At 43.9% G+C, this 16,592-nt stretch overlaps 2 protein-coding genes across 6 annotated transcripts in view; both read right to left on the reverse strand.

Moving 5' to 3' along the window:
- LOC136533837 (intermembrane lipid transfer protein VPS13-like) overlaps positions 1 to 8,184 on the reverse strand; it is a 31,505-nt gene extending 23,321 nt beyond the window's left edge. For 2 of the 5 annotated variants that reach the window (XM_066526351.1, XM_066526350.1), the window contains exons 1-13: positions 7,798 to 8,178; positions 7,368 to 7,445; positions 7,164 to 7,276; positions 6,964 to 7,057; positions 6,288 to 6,331; positions 6,121 to 6,189; positions 5,500 to 5,573; positions 4,102 to 4,282; positions 3,891 to 3,956; positions 3,695 to 3,774; positions 3,094 to 3,249; positions 2,347 to 2,410; positions 1,735 to 1,869 (exon numbers count right to left, since the gene is read on the reverse strand). In XM_066526351.1, the coding sequence (XP_066382448.1) occupies positions 1,735 to 1,869; positions 2,347 to 2,410; positions 3,094 to 3,249; positions 3,695 to 3,774; positions 3,891 to 3,956; positions 4,102 to 4,282; positions 5,500 to 5,573; positions 6,121 to 6,189; positions 6,288 to 6,331; positions 6,964 to 7,057; positions 7,164 to 7,276; positions 7,368 to 7,445; positions 7,798 to 7,894 (1,251 nt within the window). In that variant the 5' untranslated portion in view covers positions 7,895 to 8,178. Of the gene's footprint in view, positions 1 to 1,734; positions 1,870 to 2,346; positions 2,411 to 3,093; positions 3,250 to 3,694; positions 3,775 to 3,890; positions 3,957 to 4,101; positions 4,283 to 5,499; positions 5,574 to 6,120; positions 6,190 to 6,287; positions 6,332 to 6,963; positions 7,058 to 7,163; positions 7,277 to 7,367; positions 7,446 to 7,797 lie in introns of all 5 variants that reach the window. The other 3 variants (XM_066526352.1, XM_066526353.1, XM_066526354.1) reach the window with 3 other exon arrangements.
- Positions 8,185 to 8,566: 382 nt separating this feature from the next.
- LOC136533836 (beta-1,6-galactosyltransferase GALT31A-like) lies at positions 8,567 to 12,971 on the reverse strand. The gene is made up of 11 exons (XM_066526349.1): positions 12,741 to 12,971; positions 12,514 to 12,553; positions 12,367 to 12,428; positions 12,073 to 12,278; positions 11,923 to 11,983; positions 11,746 to 11,824; positions 11,520 to 11,640; positions 11,343 to 11,430; positions 11,009 to 11,134; positions 10,817 to 10,926; positions 8,567 to 8,963 (listed from the first exon to the last, which is right to left on the reverse strand). Exons 1-11 carry the CDS (start codon positions 12,851 to 12,853, stop codon positions 8,815 to 8,817), a joined length of 1,155 nt encoding a protein of 384 aa, XP_066382446.1. The 5' UTR covers positions 12,854 to 12,971; the 3' UTR covers positions 8,567 to 8,814.
- Positions 12,972 to 16,592: the final 3,621 nt, after the last annotated feature.

The following is a 16,592-nucleotide window of genomic DNA, read 5'->3' on the forward strand; positions in this document are numbered from 1 at the left end:
CTCACCGCTACCATTCAGCCCCGTCGTCAAGCCTACCACCATTCGGGTCGTCCTCAGCATCGCGGCCTCTCGTCAGTGGCCTATCCATCAGCTGGACGTGAAGAATGCCTTTCTTCATGGCCACCTGCATGAGACGGTATATTGTCAGCAGCCCCCCGGCTTCGTCGACCCGGCACGACCCGACGCCGTCTGCCTCCTCCAGCGCTCCCTCTACGGCCTCAAGCAGGCCCCTCGGGCGTGGCACCAACGCTTCGCCACGTTTCTCCGACAGCTCGGCTTCGTCGCCTCTGCCACCGACGCCTCCCTCTTCATCTACACCGAGGGCGGCTCCTCCGCCTACTTGCTGCTGTACGTCGACGACATCGTTCTCACGGCTTCCTCGGCCGCTCTGCTTCGACGCATCATCGACCGCCTTCACTCTGAGTTCGCCATGACGGACCTAGGGGAACTACATCACTTCCTGGGTATATCCGTCACTCGCTCCTCCGACGGCCTTTTCCTCAGCCAGCAGCAGTACGCCGTGGACCTTCTTCAGAAGGCGGGCATAGCCGAGTGTCACTCGACGTCGACACCTGTTGACTCTCGTGCCAAGCTCTCTGCCTTGGCGGGCGCTCCTGTCGCTGATCCCGCTGCGTACCGGAGTCTCGCCGGCTCTCTCCAGTACCTGACGCTCACTCGCCCCGACCTGGCCTATGCTGTACAGCAAGTGTGCCTCTTCATGCATGACCCGCGCGAAGCTCACCTCGCGCTGATCAAGCGCATCCTTCGGTATGTGAAGGGCACCCTGTCGGCTGGCCTCCACATCGGCACTGGGCCTATCAACAAGCTGATTGCATACTCTCCGATGCTGACTGGGCAGGGTGCCCAGACTCCCGCCGCTCTACATCAGGCTTCTGCGTCTTCCTCGGCGACAGTCTGGTGTCCTGGTCGTCCAAACGGCAGACCACGGTGTCCCGGTCCAGTGCGGAGGCTGAGTACCGGGCTGTTGCTCACGTGGTTGCAGAGTGCTGTTGGCTTCGCCAACTCCTTCAGGAACTTCATGTTCCCTTGAAGGCCGCCACAGTTGTCTACTTTGACAACGTCAGCGCTGTCTACATGACAGCTAACCCGGTCCACCACCGCCGTACCAAGCACATCGAGATTGACATCCACTTCGTCCGTGAGAAGGTGGCTCTCGGTGAGGTTCGAGTTCTCCATGTGCCGTCACGGTTTCAGTTCGCTGACATCATGACAAAGGGTTTGCCGGTTCAGCTGTTTGACGATTTTCGGTCCAGTCTCTGCATCCGGAATCCTGACGCTTCGACTGCGGGAGGCTGATAGATATATTAGGCAAGTGTATATTAGGCAAGTATATAATAGGCAACCACACAATCAGTGTGATTAGCACCTGCTATGTAAAGCATGTACACGCATGTACATCCTGCCATATTGGCTATATATATATGAAGGTCACCCCCCCCCATGGGGGTGTGTGGTGTTTCCTTATCTCTCTGTTCTATTCTACAGTGTGTACTAACAGGAAACTAAAGCCCCTTTGGAGAGCAAATATTTGCTTAGTTACAAGGATAACAAAAGTTCAAACACCATCAAACCATCTTAAATAGGTACTGCCCAGGACAAGTGCTGTACCAATCATGAATCATTGATGTCATATATGGATGTACAGTGGTAAAAATGCTTAGGTAAAGACATTTTCAACATGACTAAACTGAATGAAATGTAATTCACAATCACCCTCAACGTTCTTCTAATAGAATCATCAACAACCTGCAGTTGTTGCTCTGCAATTGTTCTGTAGTTAAGTATGTCATCTATATCACATTCTCTGTCCATATTTTCCAACACTTGTAGAATGTCTTCAGTAACAATCTGAAAAATGGTGAACATTAAACAATGAAAAAATCATGAGAAGAATGATATGCAGAAACCATATTTATACGCACTAGGGAACAATCTACTGATTCAACAAAATCTAATTGACAAAATTCTCTAGAGAGAATTTCATCCATAAAGTTTTGTTTACTTCGAATAGGGAAATAATATCTACAGCATAATGAACTGAAAGAAGCCTGAAAAGGGGTTTTATAGTGAGTGCGACCAAAATTCCAAATTAGATAAGGTGGTTTCAATGTCAGAATCAGGTCTTTCAGCCAAACACAGCAGGGACAAATGACAAGCTCATGTGCATATGACTTATGCGTAAACTTTAAAAATGTGGGAATCAGCAAGCGAAATTACAGCTACCCAGCCTTAAGCTCATTGTACACTTGCACTAAACTACAGCAAATGTTCATTGAGTTTACTTCGGAAACTTGAAAAATTTAAAGTTTACCAGGAAAAGGATACCTGTCCTTTCTGCAAAAGCTCCAATTTCATTCTATACAATTTGACATATCTTAGTAGGTGATTCCTGTCAAACATATAGAAAAGACACAACTAAAGGCTTCCATATAAATGTGTGTTATAATCCAATAACAAGGAAAGTGGTAGAAAAAACAATGCTGTATAAGCAAAAGACTAAGTGTTGGTTCTACCTTAAGAAAGACCCAAAACAACAAAGTGGCAGTGTAACACAGCAACAGGAACAAAATGAGAGTACAAACAAGTGAACATGAATCATAAATTGAAAGTTTCTCACAATTGTAATAAATCTAATTAAAAGTTGTATGCTTATTTATAATTTTTATTTAAGGTCTTTTCTTCTGCTGATGGACTCAAATCAAGAGTGGTGTTTCTAGGGTTACAAAAGGAAAACAGGCCATCAATTTCAAACATCATCTATGAGAACTTTGGTTTGATATTCCTATCTGTCAGCAGATAGCTTTCATGCTTTGTTTTAGTCTCCCCTGATGCTTGCTAACAGAAAAAGGGAAACTAAAACATATTCATCAAATAATTTAGTGCATTTACTGTGATTGACAACCTAACCTTGACACAAAAGAAGATCATAAACCATATATTTTTCTTTATTGCTGTAACGAACAACTTCCAAGATCAATTTCATCATGCCAACATTACGCCATTCAACTAATACAGTATTTCTTCTCATTTCAAATGTCAGTGATCAAATTGAACATGGAAAATCAAGCTTACAGTCGCTGCTTCAAATAACGCCATTGCCATGAAGTTTTCTTCAGTCTTCTGCGAACATCTGCTAATACAGAATTCTGAGCATATTGCCACCACATTCTCTGCCAACCTTTACATCTCTTAGATATAGAGCTTTGAGATGGACGGTAACGACCATATCTGTGAAGTTATGGAATATTGTTAGACTTTGTTTGCTAAATCAGCAATTATGGGTAACTCAAAATCAATCCAATATTGACATTCAACAAATCAGAAACCCAATGAGTTCCAGATATTCAAAACGTGAGTCCCATTGTAAAAATACTGTTGTCAGAAACCTTTTCTTGGATGGTTACTCAGATGGTAGTATCTGCTACAAATTACATACCCTCATTTGCTGGCTATATCGTGGCAATTCTAACATATAAAAATAACAATCATATCCATTCAAAGGTAGAAGGATCAAGGGTGAGTGGAACAGAGAATGTCTTCAAGGCAGGAATAGTATCTTTTATGAAGAACAAAAGCAAAAGAAACTCATGATTTCCGTATAAAAATAAATGGTAATGCATTTAATAAGAAAATAGGATAGGGGCTTTTAGCCATCTAAATTAGAATAGCTTACTTTGTTCGCAAAGCACAGATAGCGAAGTAATCACAAAGATTTAAGATTTGTTGGAGCTGGATTTCATCAACAGATAGGGCCTACAGAAACAAGATGAAAATATAAGCAGGTGATACTGAAGTTCTTCACTGATGATAAAATAAAATGTGCTGCTTATAAAATTACACATCTAGAGGAAGTTATAAAAAAAACAAACCAATGCAGTTAGCTCTGCAGTCATGTCATACTGAGGGGTACCATCAAGCTTGGCAGCTTTGTTAGCCTACAATGAAGACATTATTGCATTAGATCAGGCTGGTCATATTCATTCAGCAAAAAGGTAACTAAATAAATATGAGTAGTTAGAAAGCAGTGGAAGCCTTATGAAGAAAACTGATGACAGTATCAACGTTGAAGAATGCGCTTACAAGCACAGATACAGTCACACAAAATGGATTTACAAGATAATCATCCCTTGAGTGGCCATTTTCAAGAGCACCAACATGGCATAGGTCCTGTTGTTCTTCCAACTGATGACAATAAATCCCAACATCTGATATCTCTATTATCTTATTTACTTCATCTTGTCTTGACCTAGCCATCAATGAACTGCACAGAAAGACAATGAACATTAACATATTTAATAGAAAATCAAATATGTTTGAATGAACTGCATGAAATGCTAAAATGTCTAAGCATACAAAGTATGTGGCAAGAATGTTTCTTGAAAATATGCAAGAGCAAATTTTAACGGCTTTGTAAGAACTTCCTAACAGATTTCAGTGTATTGCAAACCAGAAACATAAGTCTATTCATGCAGCTTTATCCGTAAATAAAATCAGGTATCTTAAGTGCTCCATAAGCGAATTTAGAGCACCACAGGAACTCCAAAGGCAGAACTTTTGAGTTAAAAGTAAATTATTCTCATGCAGTTTTGGGCTCCTTCAAGAGTGGAGGCATTCATGTGAAATGATAGTTTCTTCAGTATGCTTCCATATTTAATTTAAGCTGGTAAAGTGGCAATATTTCCCAATGCATTGCAACACTAAGGCATCTTCACATAACTGCAAGCATTTCTCATTTTCCATTATTTCTTAGTAATCGCATATGAGAACCGAGCAATAGCTCGGTTGGTAGAGTCTCCTGTCAAGGAGGCCACCCACCAGGGCTCAAACCAGGGTGCTAGTGAAATATAGGTACCTTCATGAAAACTGGTTTCAGTCAGCTTCCAGCTAGAGTTTGGCATTTGCATTTCCATGGCGTCAACTCTTGTAACACAAATCTGGATCCCTAAACTTGTTAAGCGTGTCACCCGAGGTCCAAATCACCATAATCATCACAAACTTAACCTATGAGTGAGGCATGCAAACATGACACCTGATTGCACTATACATGACAATAATAACTAACGACGGCCATTAACACATAGTAAAGCATGGAACATCTCAGGCTCCATGCAAGAGTGCCACATATGTTATTTCTTGCTGATTGAGGTTATGGGCCTAGATCTGTATTTTAAAAGCACATAGGACAACGCTGGACAAGTGTAAGGACCACCAGTGCACTTTTCTCTTTCAAAAATATTTTTTCTAAGCAAAACATGTCCTTCTAATCCTAACCTTCAGTGACAAATGATGACAAATAAGTTGTATAAACAGAAGAATGGATTTTTATCTAGAATAGTTGAAGTGTTTGTTTTTTTCTCTTGAAAACGCAGGAGAACTGCGCTTCATTATATTTAGAAGATAGTAGAAGTGTTTGTTCTCAATATATTGCTTCACTGCAGCTTCTAGAATAAAAGGAATGGAATGATTGGATGAACTCACATAGTAAAACTTTGCTTCTGGGTATCTGTTTGTATTGAGAGACTTGAGAATTCCAAACCAAATACGAAGTTCCCCTATTAACATTTCACCAAGAAAATAGGCATAAGTCAGAGTAGTTGACGCCTCAACGGAATAAAAAGACAAAAAAAGGATAACACATAAGGTCAGAATGTTAGATGTAGAAAATAGATGTGAAGTCTACTAAAACTAGGTTGCCGACAGATGTTATTTGAATTTTTTTTTATTTCAAGCAACCCAATTACAATTTCAGAGATAGAGATAGATAGAGAGAGAGAGAGAGAGAGATTTTGGATCCACTAGATCTATGAAGACTTGAGAGGGGTGCATGAAAAAGAAAATCAAAGGGACCTCTAACGCTAAGGTAATACAAATTAAATTCCGCAGTCATTGTGACATCAATGAAAAATGAGCTTGGGTATTTTTTGACCACCTTCATGGTAAAATTTTTTTTTAGAAAAAAGGTTGAGATATCATTTTGAGGAAATAATAAAACCAAACTTGGACGACAACTGAAATAAAACCATGCACAACACTAAATAACAAAACGAAATTATACAGGCACTAAATAGCAGAAATTGGAAAAATAAAAAAGAGATATACTTGAACGTTGTGGGTATCCATGTACACAATATGAACATTTCGCATAGAAACTTGGATACTGTCCAGTATCTGCCATCATAAATCAAACAAAAGTGATAAAATAACCTATGTTTCGGCACAACCTTCAAAACTACTGATCTTTAAATGAAATAATGCAAGTTTGTTACCTTTGCTGATATGTAGGACAAAAACGACTGTCCCGTTTGGTTATCTAGAAGTCAAAATAATAGGGAACACCATGAATAGTGTAAACTGCATAACTCTTCTGAACACACATGAGATGAGACTTGCAGCAATTATGTTACATTATGATAAGTTCGAGTACAAGAAACATGTTAGCAAGTGATCACATAGAGTATATCATGGGAAATCTTCAAATCATTTTTTATGAAGGTTCTTTGATAAACACATCTTACACACATACTTAGTATATATAACATGAAAACTTGTGAGGCTTTGTCTAAGCTACAAGTTCAGTGACAAGGTATTCAACAGAATATAAAAGACACGTGGTAAAACAAAATAAATCAAAATAAAAAATGGTGACAACACGAAACCTAAAGACACCACTAGAAGACACAACTGAAGTTGTTGAGCTAGCAGTGAAGTAAATTATAAAGATAAAGTGACCTTTGAGATTTATTAAACCAACAAAAGGGTACTTAGATTGAGGATATAGAGACGGCTCAAGAGTTAGGATACAAAGGAAGGTTAATCCTAACCCTTCATGTTTTTTAGTCGACGGTTAGAACTACCCCACTGACATATCCCAGCCCTAACCCCCTACCACTAATCAATAAATTCAAAAAGCCTGTAAGGAACATGGGTATGCAGGCTGCTGACCTGTAACTCTTCTAGAAAATTTAGCAAGCTCAATGGCATTAAGTTTGGCCAACTTTCCAGCTAGTTCTCTCTTGTCCAGAGAATCTGAGCTCCACTGATAAAGAACCAAAGAATGTATTTGGTCAGAAGGGTGGAAACACATATATTTGATATGACAAAGTGAATTGAGCACTGTACTATGACCAAATTCAATGACATGCCTCAGAATCCTCCCTTGGGCATGCGCAAACAAAGACATCTTCTATGACAATAATGATAGGGTCCCATCCAAGCTTTTTCCAAGGAATCCGGATGCTTAGCTTCCCAATTCGTCCTGTAAAGCAGTAGAACAGAACTAAAAGTTTACAACCATGCAATGGTTAACAGACAGGAAAATCAGTACAGTTGGATTAAAAAATCGATACCATTCTTGAGCGCAAATGGCAGCTGCAGGTAGTCAAAGGCTTCCAGAATCAGCTCTACATTTTCGAGCAGTATTTCTTCTGCAGATCAGTGGGTATACCAGAAACATAATCACAATCAGATAGACAGTAGATTCCGCATGAGTATTAACACTACGAGTAATTACTTAGCAATTCAAAGCATAACATCCAGTAGTAACGGAAAGCCAAAATAACCGTGACACTTAACAATGCGCAAACTGACACATAAAACCCAAAACTACACTGATCAGGCAGGAGTACTACACTGATGAAAAGCCCAAAAGAGAGCAGCAACGCACGCAGCCACAGAATTCCAAAACTAATGCTGCGGAAACAGGACAGGCACGAATTACAGCGCGGCGGTTGGGCAAAAGCGGCGCTAGAGAGGAGGGGGAGGGAATCGAGGACTGACCCTTCCAGATGCCGATCTTAAGCTGCTCCTTCTGGATGCCCTTGACATAGCGGCGGAGGAGGCCATCGAGCACCTGGCTCACCACCCCCTCGAACATGGCGGCGGCGGTCGAGACACCCTAGGGAGCCCGCGCTCCCATGTAGCTGGAGTAGGTTGGACACGGGGGGAGGATGGAGCAGAGCGTAGGGTGACGACCAGACGGGAGGAGGCCGGAGGGGCAAGGGGAGGAGGTGACCGGTGGATGGAGAGGGAGGTCGGGTGGCGCCGCCGGGGCGGGCCTTTTTTCAGTTCCGTTTGCTTGGAGAAGGAGGCGGACGCCGGAGGCGACGGCGATTCGTGTCGCCCCTGGCCTCTGCTGCTTGGCCTCCGTGGACGAGTCGTGGTGCCACGTGTGTGAGTACACCGACATGTACCGTATTTTCGTATTCGTGATAATTTGATTTGATTCATTTGTGATGACATATTTCAATGTATATCTCTCTGTGGCTGCACATGTACTCGTATTCAGCCGTCATCATGTATTTCCATCTAAAACAGATGTACTCAGCTGGTGTGTCCGCAATTTTGTTTCAACACAGATGGGGAAAAAAAAACTCAACGTCATGTATACTTTACTTGAGAAAAAGTTGTGATCGAAAAAAGAAACACACATTGGAGCTACGTATTCTGGTAGAATTTTAGAAAGCTTTCCATTTCTCTTCTTTTCCGTGAGAAACCTGATACTCCACTCAGAATCACAGACAAATCTGACAGAGCGAATTCTTCAGAGATCAACCAGTTCACGACAAGCATCCAGTGAGGTATCATCTTCAGTTATTAGAGACTCAATGGCAGATTGTACTCCTAATGTTCTACCCCAATTTCCGCACGCAAACTGAACAGGAAACAATGGCATTGCTGCACATCTGAAAAAACTGAGCCATTGCATACAGGTTCATCTCCGCATATTACTTACAGGGCCCTACAGCAAAAAAAAAATGGTGCGACAATGATCCGCCAACTATTGGCTATCAAAAGTCAAAACTGTGCGTGCCCTTCGGCTCCAAGGCCTTCCCAACATCGTCGGTGCACCTCTGTCATCCTCTCCACCGGATTGCAGATGCCAGTGCAGTTCCAGTCGAAGGACGCCGCACATGGGTTCCCGGCCTGCGCTTTCCATTCGCAGTCTGCAAGATCATCACAGATGGGACATGACATTTGTGCAGATTATAGTGAGAAGTGAGAACAATTAGCTGAAGAGGTTAGCGGCATATTTATGAAAGGTAAATAGGTGTTTAAACACTCATGCGTTCATAAGGTTCCCTTCAAGGTGCATCTGGAAGCATGCATATAAATGATCAGAGCTGGCAGTGATGATTGATCAGGTACAGAGAGTACATTCATAGAGGAAGAATAGTACCAATTACAGCAACAGTGAAGTGAAAAGGACAGAACCATGACATCGAGAGACCGACAGACAAGAAGCTCATTGCTTTAGAAGGTCAACAAGGAGTACACCAATGTTTTCATATCGTATTATCGAGGCTAGTCGTATGACCACCGATCAGACGACTAATCGCGATTAGTCGTCGATAAGGGTCGATTAGTCGGTCCTAATCAGTCTAATCGGCTAGTCGGACATTTAGTCGTCCTTGTGCCTAGATGGCCTGAAAGGCTATGTTGGTGGTTGGTGGTTGGTGGTGGTGCCTAGATGGCCTGATCGACAATGTATATACTATATATATGATGTAAATATATGTAAACATGGCCATAATAAATAGGTAAATGTTAGAGGCAAGCAACCAAGCACAGTTTGGCATGTAATCATGTTTGCAATGAATCATCATCATGGTGATTTGGCCACTTACCTGTAACTGCTGCTTGCTAATGCCTGATGGTGAGTGCTGACAGCTGACCTTCAGAGGAGGCAGAGTGGTGGGACTGGTGGCTCATCTTGATGCTTGAGGCCTCCCGTGTCCGTCCTCCAGGCGTCGAGGAAGGAGCCTCAGAGGCGGGCAGAGCTACTGGGTCCCGGCAGGGGAGGAGACAGGAGCGAGCGGAGGTGGAGGCGCGGGCGGAGCTGCGGACGGAGCTGCGGGCGGAGCTGCGGACACCGGTGAGGGGCACGGACGGAGCTGCGGACGCCGGCGAGTGAGATCCAGAGGCAGGCCGCCGCCAGCTGCGAGAGAGAGCAGCGGGAGCTGGAAATGTGCCGTGCGGCTGCCACTCCCACTAGGTCACTCACTCACTCCTCTTCTTCTTAACCCTAATGGGCCAGCTAAAGTGGGCTGAATTCTTTAGCTGGGCCAAATTCTCCCTCCCCCGAACTAGTCGTCCGGCTAGTCTGATCGGACGACTAATCGTGATTAGTCGCAACTTATCGGACGATAAGTTTTCTAATCGGTCTAAACTAATCGAGGGCCCTTAGTCGTCTGATCTGAAAACATTGGAGTACACTCACAATGGCAGGAAAATTTTTCCAAGCGGCATTAAAATCATCGTATCTTGAGTTTGTTCAAAAGTAATCATCTACTGCTCAGTGTCGGTAGCCTTCAGATAAATGAAACATTCAATTTCAGGCTCCACTGTTGCCCAAGGTGGCTGCCTAGACCTTAAGCATCCCTTAGGTGCTAGGCGGTAGGCGCCACCGTCCTGCCTAGGAGCAGCGGTACATGATCAGGGGTCTTGGATTGTATTGGTACGATTGTTGTTGAACACCAATTTGTCAACTATGAGCATGTCTGGTTGAAGTACGGGACCATTGCTGGTAAGCAGAGGACATTGCTGGTAAACAGAGGACACAAAGCTGGAGAAAGCAAGTTTTCACTAACAAAAAGTGCAGTTGTTACACATTTCATATCAATCTTTTCCTACTAAAAACTACAAAACTAGCACAACTAAACAGTACAGTAAAGCAACTAACTTCAAGTTTAAGCAAAATCATGCCACTATCCCAATGAGCATGCAGTAATTAACTAGGTGCTACAGGAGTAAATACCAAAGAAGCATGGAAATTTGAAGTGTAAATGGAGACGCCAACCTGGGGGAGTACCACAGCAAAGGCTTCTCTCATCAACATGATCGACTTCCAACCCAATCAACCAAGAGCCAAATGATACATCTTCGTTTGAATACTTGTGCAGGATATGCCTGAAAGTGGTGTTCAGAAAATATGAAATAAACAGTTTGGACAGTCTGGTCTATAGGATTCCACACCATCATTTAAACTCACCGGTTTGCTGATATGTAAGTTGCCAAATCCCTGGTGACAGCATACAGCTGCCGTGTTGCATGCCTAAAGTAGTTGTTACCCTCGGTTCCAAACTTCCAATGGTCTGGCTCATAATACTTGGAGTCACTGTTAACATTAGACAGGAACTTTATTATGTCATTTCTGAAAACAAATGTTGGTAAGATGAAATTAGCAGTTAGGGAATTGCTAGTAAGAAATGTCCTTATAGTGAGTGAATGTGGAAATGCTTTCTCAACTGCTATGGAGATGAACCATGTTTGTGAATAAAATCCATAAAATGTGAAAAAGAAAGTCTGCAAATATAGAGCATTACTTTTTAGCAATAACGGGTCCAGATTTCATGCAGCCAATGTATACCCGAGGTTTCATCCTGTGTCGCGCCAAAATCGATCCGGTGATACCTGTATTGAAAGAGCCCCCCCAATCTCAGTGTGATGCACCGGCACTATAGTTGATTGATCAAAGTCGAAAGGGTCCCGTCTTTGCATACCAATGTTGACATGAACATTATCGTCAGCTTTTACATAGAAATCAGCATCCCACGTGGTAAGAGCAGTGGAAAGAAACATCTGGATCTTCATAGGGAGCCCTCCATAGCCTTCCACATGATTCTGTATAGGATGATTAATGTTGAAACACATCACTGCTGGCTGACTGGCAGTCACTGATCAAAGAAAAGGGGAAAAGTTGAAACTAATCAACTGAACTGAACATACAATTCTCAAGATATCATTGTATTCTTTATCTTCTGCATCAATTGCACGGTCGACCTCATTGTCCGGGTTTGGATTTGCACTACAAGAAAGAATCCCCAGATTTCAGGAACATATAGTACTAAAGAAGAACATTGTGTCACCGTCTGTTTTTATCTCCAACTCAAAAGAAGTCCATACCTGCGTCCAATAACAAAACGGATAACAACGCCCTTCTCTTCCAGTCTTCGCAACTGGTCACCTACAAATGTTCAATATTTTAGATATGAAAAAATGAAAGGAAAAAAAAAAAGGCTCCACGGTACAAAATGGCAGGGGAAAGGCATCTGCCTTGTGGCATCCATGTCTGCCTTATTGAATCTCTCCGCTTCCGGTTAGCAAAAGTGGTGAAAACGCCCATGACAAAAGACATCCTATGCCGCGCAGTTCCCTGGTCGCCCTCCGAGTCACCCGGTGACAAGCCCTGGCTCATCGCCTGGGCGGCTCTAGCCGCCGCCAGGCGCATCTCAATGTCGGATATCGTCTTATCCAACGCCCTGCGATTGAAACCCCAAGACGCTTTATTATAACAACCCCATATTTAACCAGATAGATTCAGGAACTGAAGAAGCCTGTGATATTTACATGATGACTTCGCGAGTCTGTGACACTTGGCTCAACGCGGCACTCGAGTGGACAGAGCCTGCCTGGAAAATTGGAGAGCAAATGTGTGAATGCGCTTCCATATGAACACTCCAGGAAGAGACAAGAGAGGGGGAGAAATCGCATTACCTTGTCTGGGCAACCGGGATGCTCAGGAACAGCCCAGTACCTGCAACAAGCACACAAATGTAGACCAATTACCACCGCACCCCGACCTTGAAACCGACGAGCATTGCCTCAGGACTAGATTGCGGCAGGCAGGCAAAAGCAGCGGGGCGAGGGACCGGAGGCGAGCGGGGGACTTCTATCTGAGAGGGCGGGCGGCGGGCGGATTTGGGGGCCGAAGGCGTACAGACCTGTTGACGCCGCAGACGCCGAGGAGGAAGCAGGCGGCGCAGAGCGCGGCCACGCACCGCGTGGGCACGCGCGCCGGCGAAGCCTTGTGCGGCCTCAGCGCCGCCGCAGCCATCACCGTGGCTGGCCACCTCGGATGCCTTCTCGTTCGAAAGGGAGGAGAGGGAAAGCGCCCCAGGTGGCCAGGTCCGCGTGAGAGCTCTGCCTTCGACTGCTAGCTGCAACCGCTGCCAACGCAGTGGCACTCTCAGCTGCTACGTGGACTCGGTCCACCTTATATCCCCCCTGCTCCTCCGTGGTCCTAAAGATTGGGTCACTTTTGGCATTTCTCAGCTACTACGTGGACTCGGATGCTGTTTTGGGCTGGTGCCATTATGTTGTATAACTGTAATGCTACCAGGTAACTTATGAGTGCTAAATAAGTAATATAAATATAGAATAAAATTTGGTACTCTTTCCATCCTAAATTAAACCAACTTCTAGAGTTATCCTAAATCAAACTATTTTAAGTTATATATTACCAAATTTATAGAAAAATAGCACCAATATTTATGACATCAATTAGTATCACTAGATACATCATGAATTATATTCTCATAATGTTTTCTTTGATGCCATAGTTGTCGTTACTTTTTTTTACTATAAAGTTAGTTAAACTTAAGATATTTTAACTCAGTGTGATTCTAGATATTAATCTATTTTGGGATGGAAAAACTACTTTATCAATGACTATAGTGTTTTTTAGTGTCTAATTAAATATGTGGCACACAAAGAATTTAAAGAAATAAGTAAGGCTTGGTTTTTATCTAGCTCGAAAATATGTTGACCTTCACGGATGTATTTGAAGTATTTTTTTTAATTAATTTATAAGTGTTCCAAGTGAGGGAAAGTAACCTTAAAATGTGAGGTGAAAAATGAAACAATAATACTTTAGTCGGTTAGGATCTTTAGTCGGTAGTAGCACCTTGTGGTTTACTGTACTGGCTTGTGCCCCTGTTGCAGTTTTGTCTGCCACTGGCGTAGCGGCCTAGCGCCGTGGACCAGATCCAGCTACACCTCCACGCATCCGGCGCACACGGACAGGGCGCGCTGTAGCCCTCATGGGTGTTTGTACGCGGAGCACAAAGCGTGCACGTCCTCGTCTCCTCTGAGACCGCGCCGCCCTGCTGGACACGGTCCTGGAACACCACAGGCGCGCCGAGCCGCCACCGACTCCGCAACAGCCAGAAGCTGCCAAGAAGGTTCGCTGGTTGGCTCCCCCGGGCCAGGGGCGAAAAAACGTTGCTGCCGTACCACGAATCCGTGGGGCCAAGCAGCGCCGTGCACCGCAGACGGCCACTGTAGGGAAAATGGCTCTTGCTGCAGGCCCACTCAGGGGCGGACATGGGGCTCAAGCACCCCTACCCATATCGGAGCAGTGGAACCCCTGTGGAGCTCCTATGAAGTTTTATAGCGTAGGGGGCTGAGACTTAAAATCAAACAGCAGTATTGTTAAGCCTCCCCTGAAATATTTCCTGAGTCCACCGCTGGACCCACTTGTCTGGTGCTGCTTGTCGCAGTAGCCACCACGCCACTCAGACCCACCGACCGCCACATATGTTTTTTCCCTCCCCTAATAATAAACCACCTAAAGAGAGTTGCATTTAAAAAAAATCAAAAAAGAGTTACAGAGTTATTATATTAGAATATAAAGTTATTATTACAGTGGCGGGGTGTGGACAAGAGAGTCCACGGTTTCTACCAAAAAAGGTCAATTTTGACACATTTTTTTATAAAAAAATATACTGCTATTCTAGGCAAAAGAAAAAACCATATTTCTGGCTCAAGCTCTGAGCATTTAGACCAGCTAAGAATAAAGCTAGGAAAAAGTCACAAAAAAAGAATAAAGCTAGGGGAAAAACCTCTAATTAGGTTATGTCATGACTCCGCCTTACAAGAAATGGTCTTCCCTTATCCTTTCCTCAGGCAACATTCATCGTAGTTAAGCGAAATTTGCAAGGTGGTTAAGCTAATTGGTATAAGTAGTGTAAGCATTCCCCTGTCAAGCAGGGGGGGAAAAGATTAAAGAACAAACATCAAAATCTGAGCGTAGTTCAATTGGTTGGGTTTCCTACGATTGTCATATATGGTAGAGTAAAGTAGTTAACAATCTGAGCGTAAACATCAAAATCATATATGGTAGAGTAAACTAGTTAACAATCTAGAAAAAAAAGGGGGTTTTGTAGAGAAAAGGTCGGCATATATGTGGTAGAGGAAACTGGTTAACATTCTAGGGAAACTGAACTGGTTGGTCCAGTGCTCGTGTTAACAGTGTATGCATTCCCTCTCAAACAAACAAACAAATAAAGACGACCTCACCACTGGAAAGTAGGTGAGCTGTTTTGGATGGCAATTAATTAACTGAGTTGGCTAGCATTCTACAAATACTAAAGGTAGCAGCAGTGTAACATTGTCCTCTCTCTCTCCCTCTCTCTCTCTCTCTCTCTAAGAAAATAAAAAAAAAGATGAGACGCTAAACGGCTAAAGAGCACTCGCTTTTGTCTCACCGAAAGGATTCAGTACAATGATGGGTTGGCAGCATGATCATTTTTTAATGTTAGCTATTCGATTGTCATCCCCTTTTTGCGTGCGTTTGGGGAAGCTACTGCATTGCATTTGCACATGGGCATGTGACGACGCCAAGCCGTGGCATAACATGATTGCAGATTGCTGATGATTGTTTCTTTTTTGTTCCCATGAGTGAGTTTAGTAGTATCCTAGTTGAGAGGAAAATGCTGCACCTACCTGCAGCCTGCTGCCTCTTCTTTTTTGAAAAAATTATTCTAGACCAAGAAGAGAAACATGTTACAATAATATGATTTCAGACTGTAACGCTGCACACTAGAGCAAACTAACAGCAACTCTACTAAATTGAACATCATCTTTCCTATATGAGTTTGAGAATTAAGATTAAATGGAAAAGCCAAAAGACGATGTGTGCTATGGCGAATTAAAGAAAACTTTGCCCATTTCCCCTCCATTGACACATAGGGCCTATACTCCCTCTGTGTGTATTTGTCAGTGTGTATTATGATAACCGACATGATAATTATAATTTTTCTATCGATTGGTCCTATACCGATAGAAATATTTTCGTTTCCAGTAGTATCTCCTCTTCTTTCTTTTTTGCAAACTCTACTATGCCACCTATCACACGGAGCATGGACGGCGTGTCCCAGCATCTCATGATCCCATTAACCAGCCGTTGGCGTCAGAGACAAGGAGCCCGCCGGCGTTAGGATTATGGGGTTAGGGGATCGACTCACCGATGACGCTAGAAAGTTTTTTTAGGGGGGGAGGGAGCAGACATGACACATGGTACGGTGGGACGGCCGAGATGGCGGCAGGTGGAGCAGCGGGGGCATCTGCTCGCCTGGCAGTGGGAGACGGCTGTTGGGCGAGGCCGACGACGAGGGCGTCACGGTGGAGTGATCGCCGGTTGCCCTGTGATTAGGGGATGGTGGGGTCGAGGACACGAACGGTAGGAGGTGGGTGGCGAGGTGGCAGGCCTACCATGCAGTACCCATACAACGTCTTCGCGCCATCGCCGGCCTTCTCCCTCGTTGTGGTACGAACTACATACGTACCACGCGTGTGGCGTTTTCTATGGCTGGGCGGTGCAGGATAAATTTCGTGCAGCTGAGTGATTCGGGATGTGTGCGTGTTCTATTTCGTGGCGTTCTATACCAGCCATAGAAAACGCCACGCGGTGCCCAGAACACGCACACACTAACCGCCACACGCCGCAACAAATGGAACAACTCGAAGCGTGAGCGCCCCCGGCCGAGATTCGTCATGTTTTCTTGAACTTGTGT

Source organism: Miscanthus floridulus, unplaced genomic scaffold (genome assembly GCF_019320115.1).
Source record: "Miscanthus floridulus cultivar M001 unplaced genomic scaffold, ASM1932011v1 os_1248_3_4, whole genome shotgun sequence".
Classification (NCBI taxonomy): Eukaryota; Viridiplantae; Streptophyta; class Magnoliopsida; order Poales; family Poaceae; genus Miscanthus; species Miscanthus floridulus.

What these genes read in the sequence shown, in the direction of transcription:
- LOC136533836 (XM_066526349.1), bottom strand. Translation starts at nt 12,853, where the DNA reads ATGGCTGCGGCGGCGCTGAGGCCGCACAAGGCTTCGCCGGCGCGCGTG. An exon ending in CGTTTTGTTATTGGACGCAG is followed by an intron (nt 11,825 to 11,922) that starts GTATGGACTTCT and finishes TCTTTCTTGTAG; the next exon opens with TGCAAATCCAAACCCGGACA. An exon ending in TTGCTGTGGTACTCCCCCAG is followed by an intron (nt 8,964 to 10,816) that starts GTTGGCGTCTCC and finishes ATGATCTTGCAG; the next exon opens with ACTGCGAATGGAAAGCGCAG.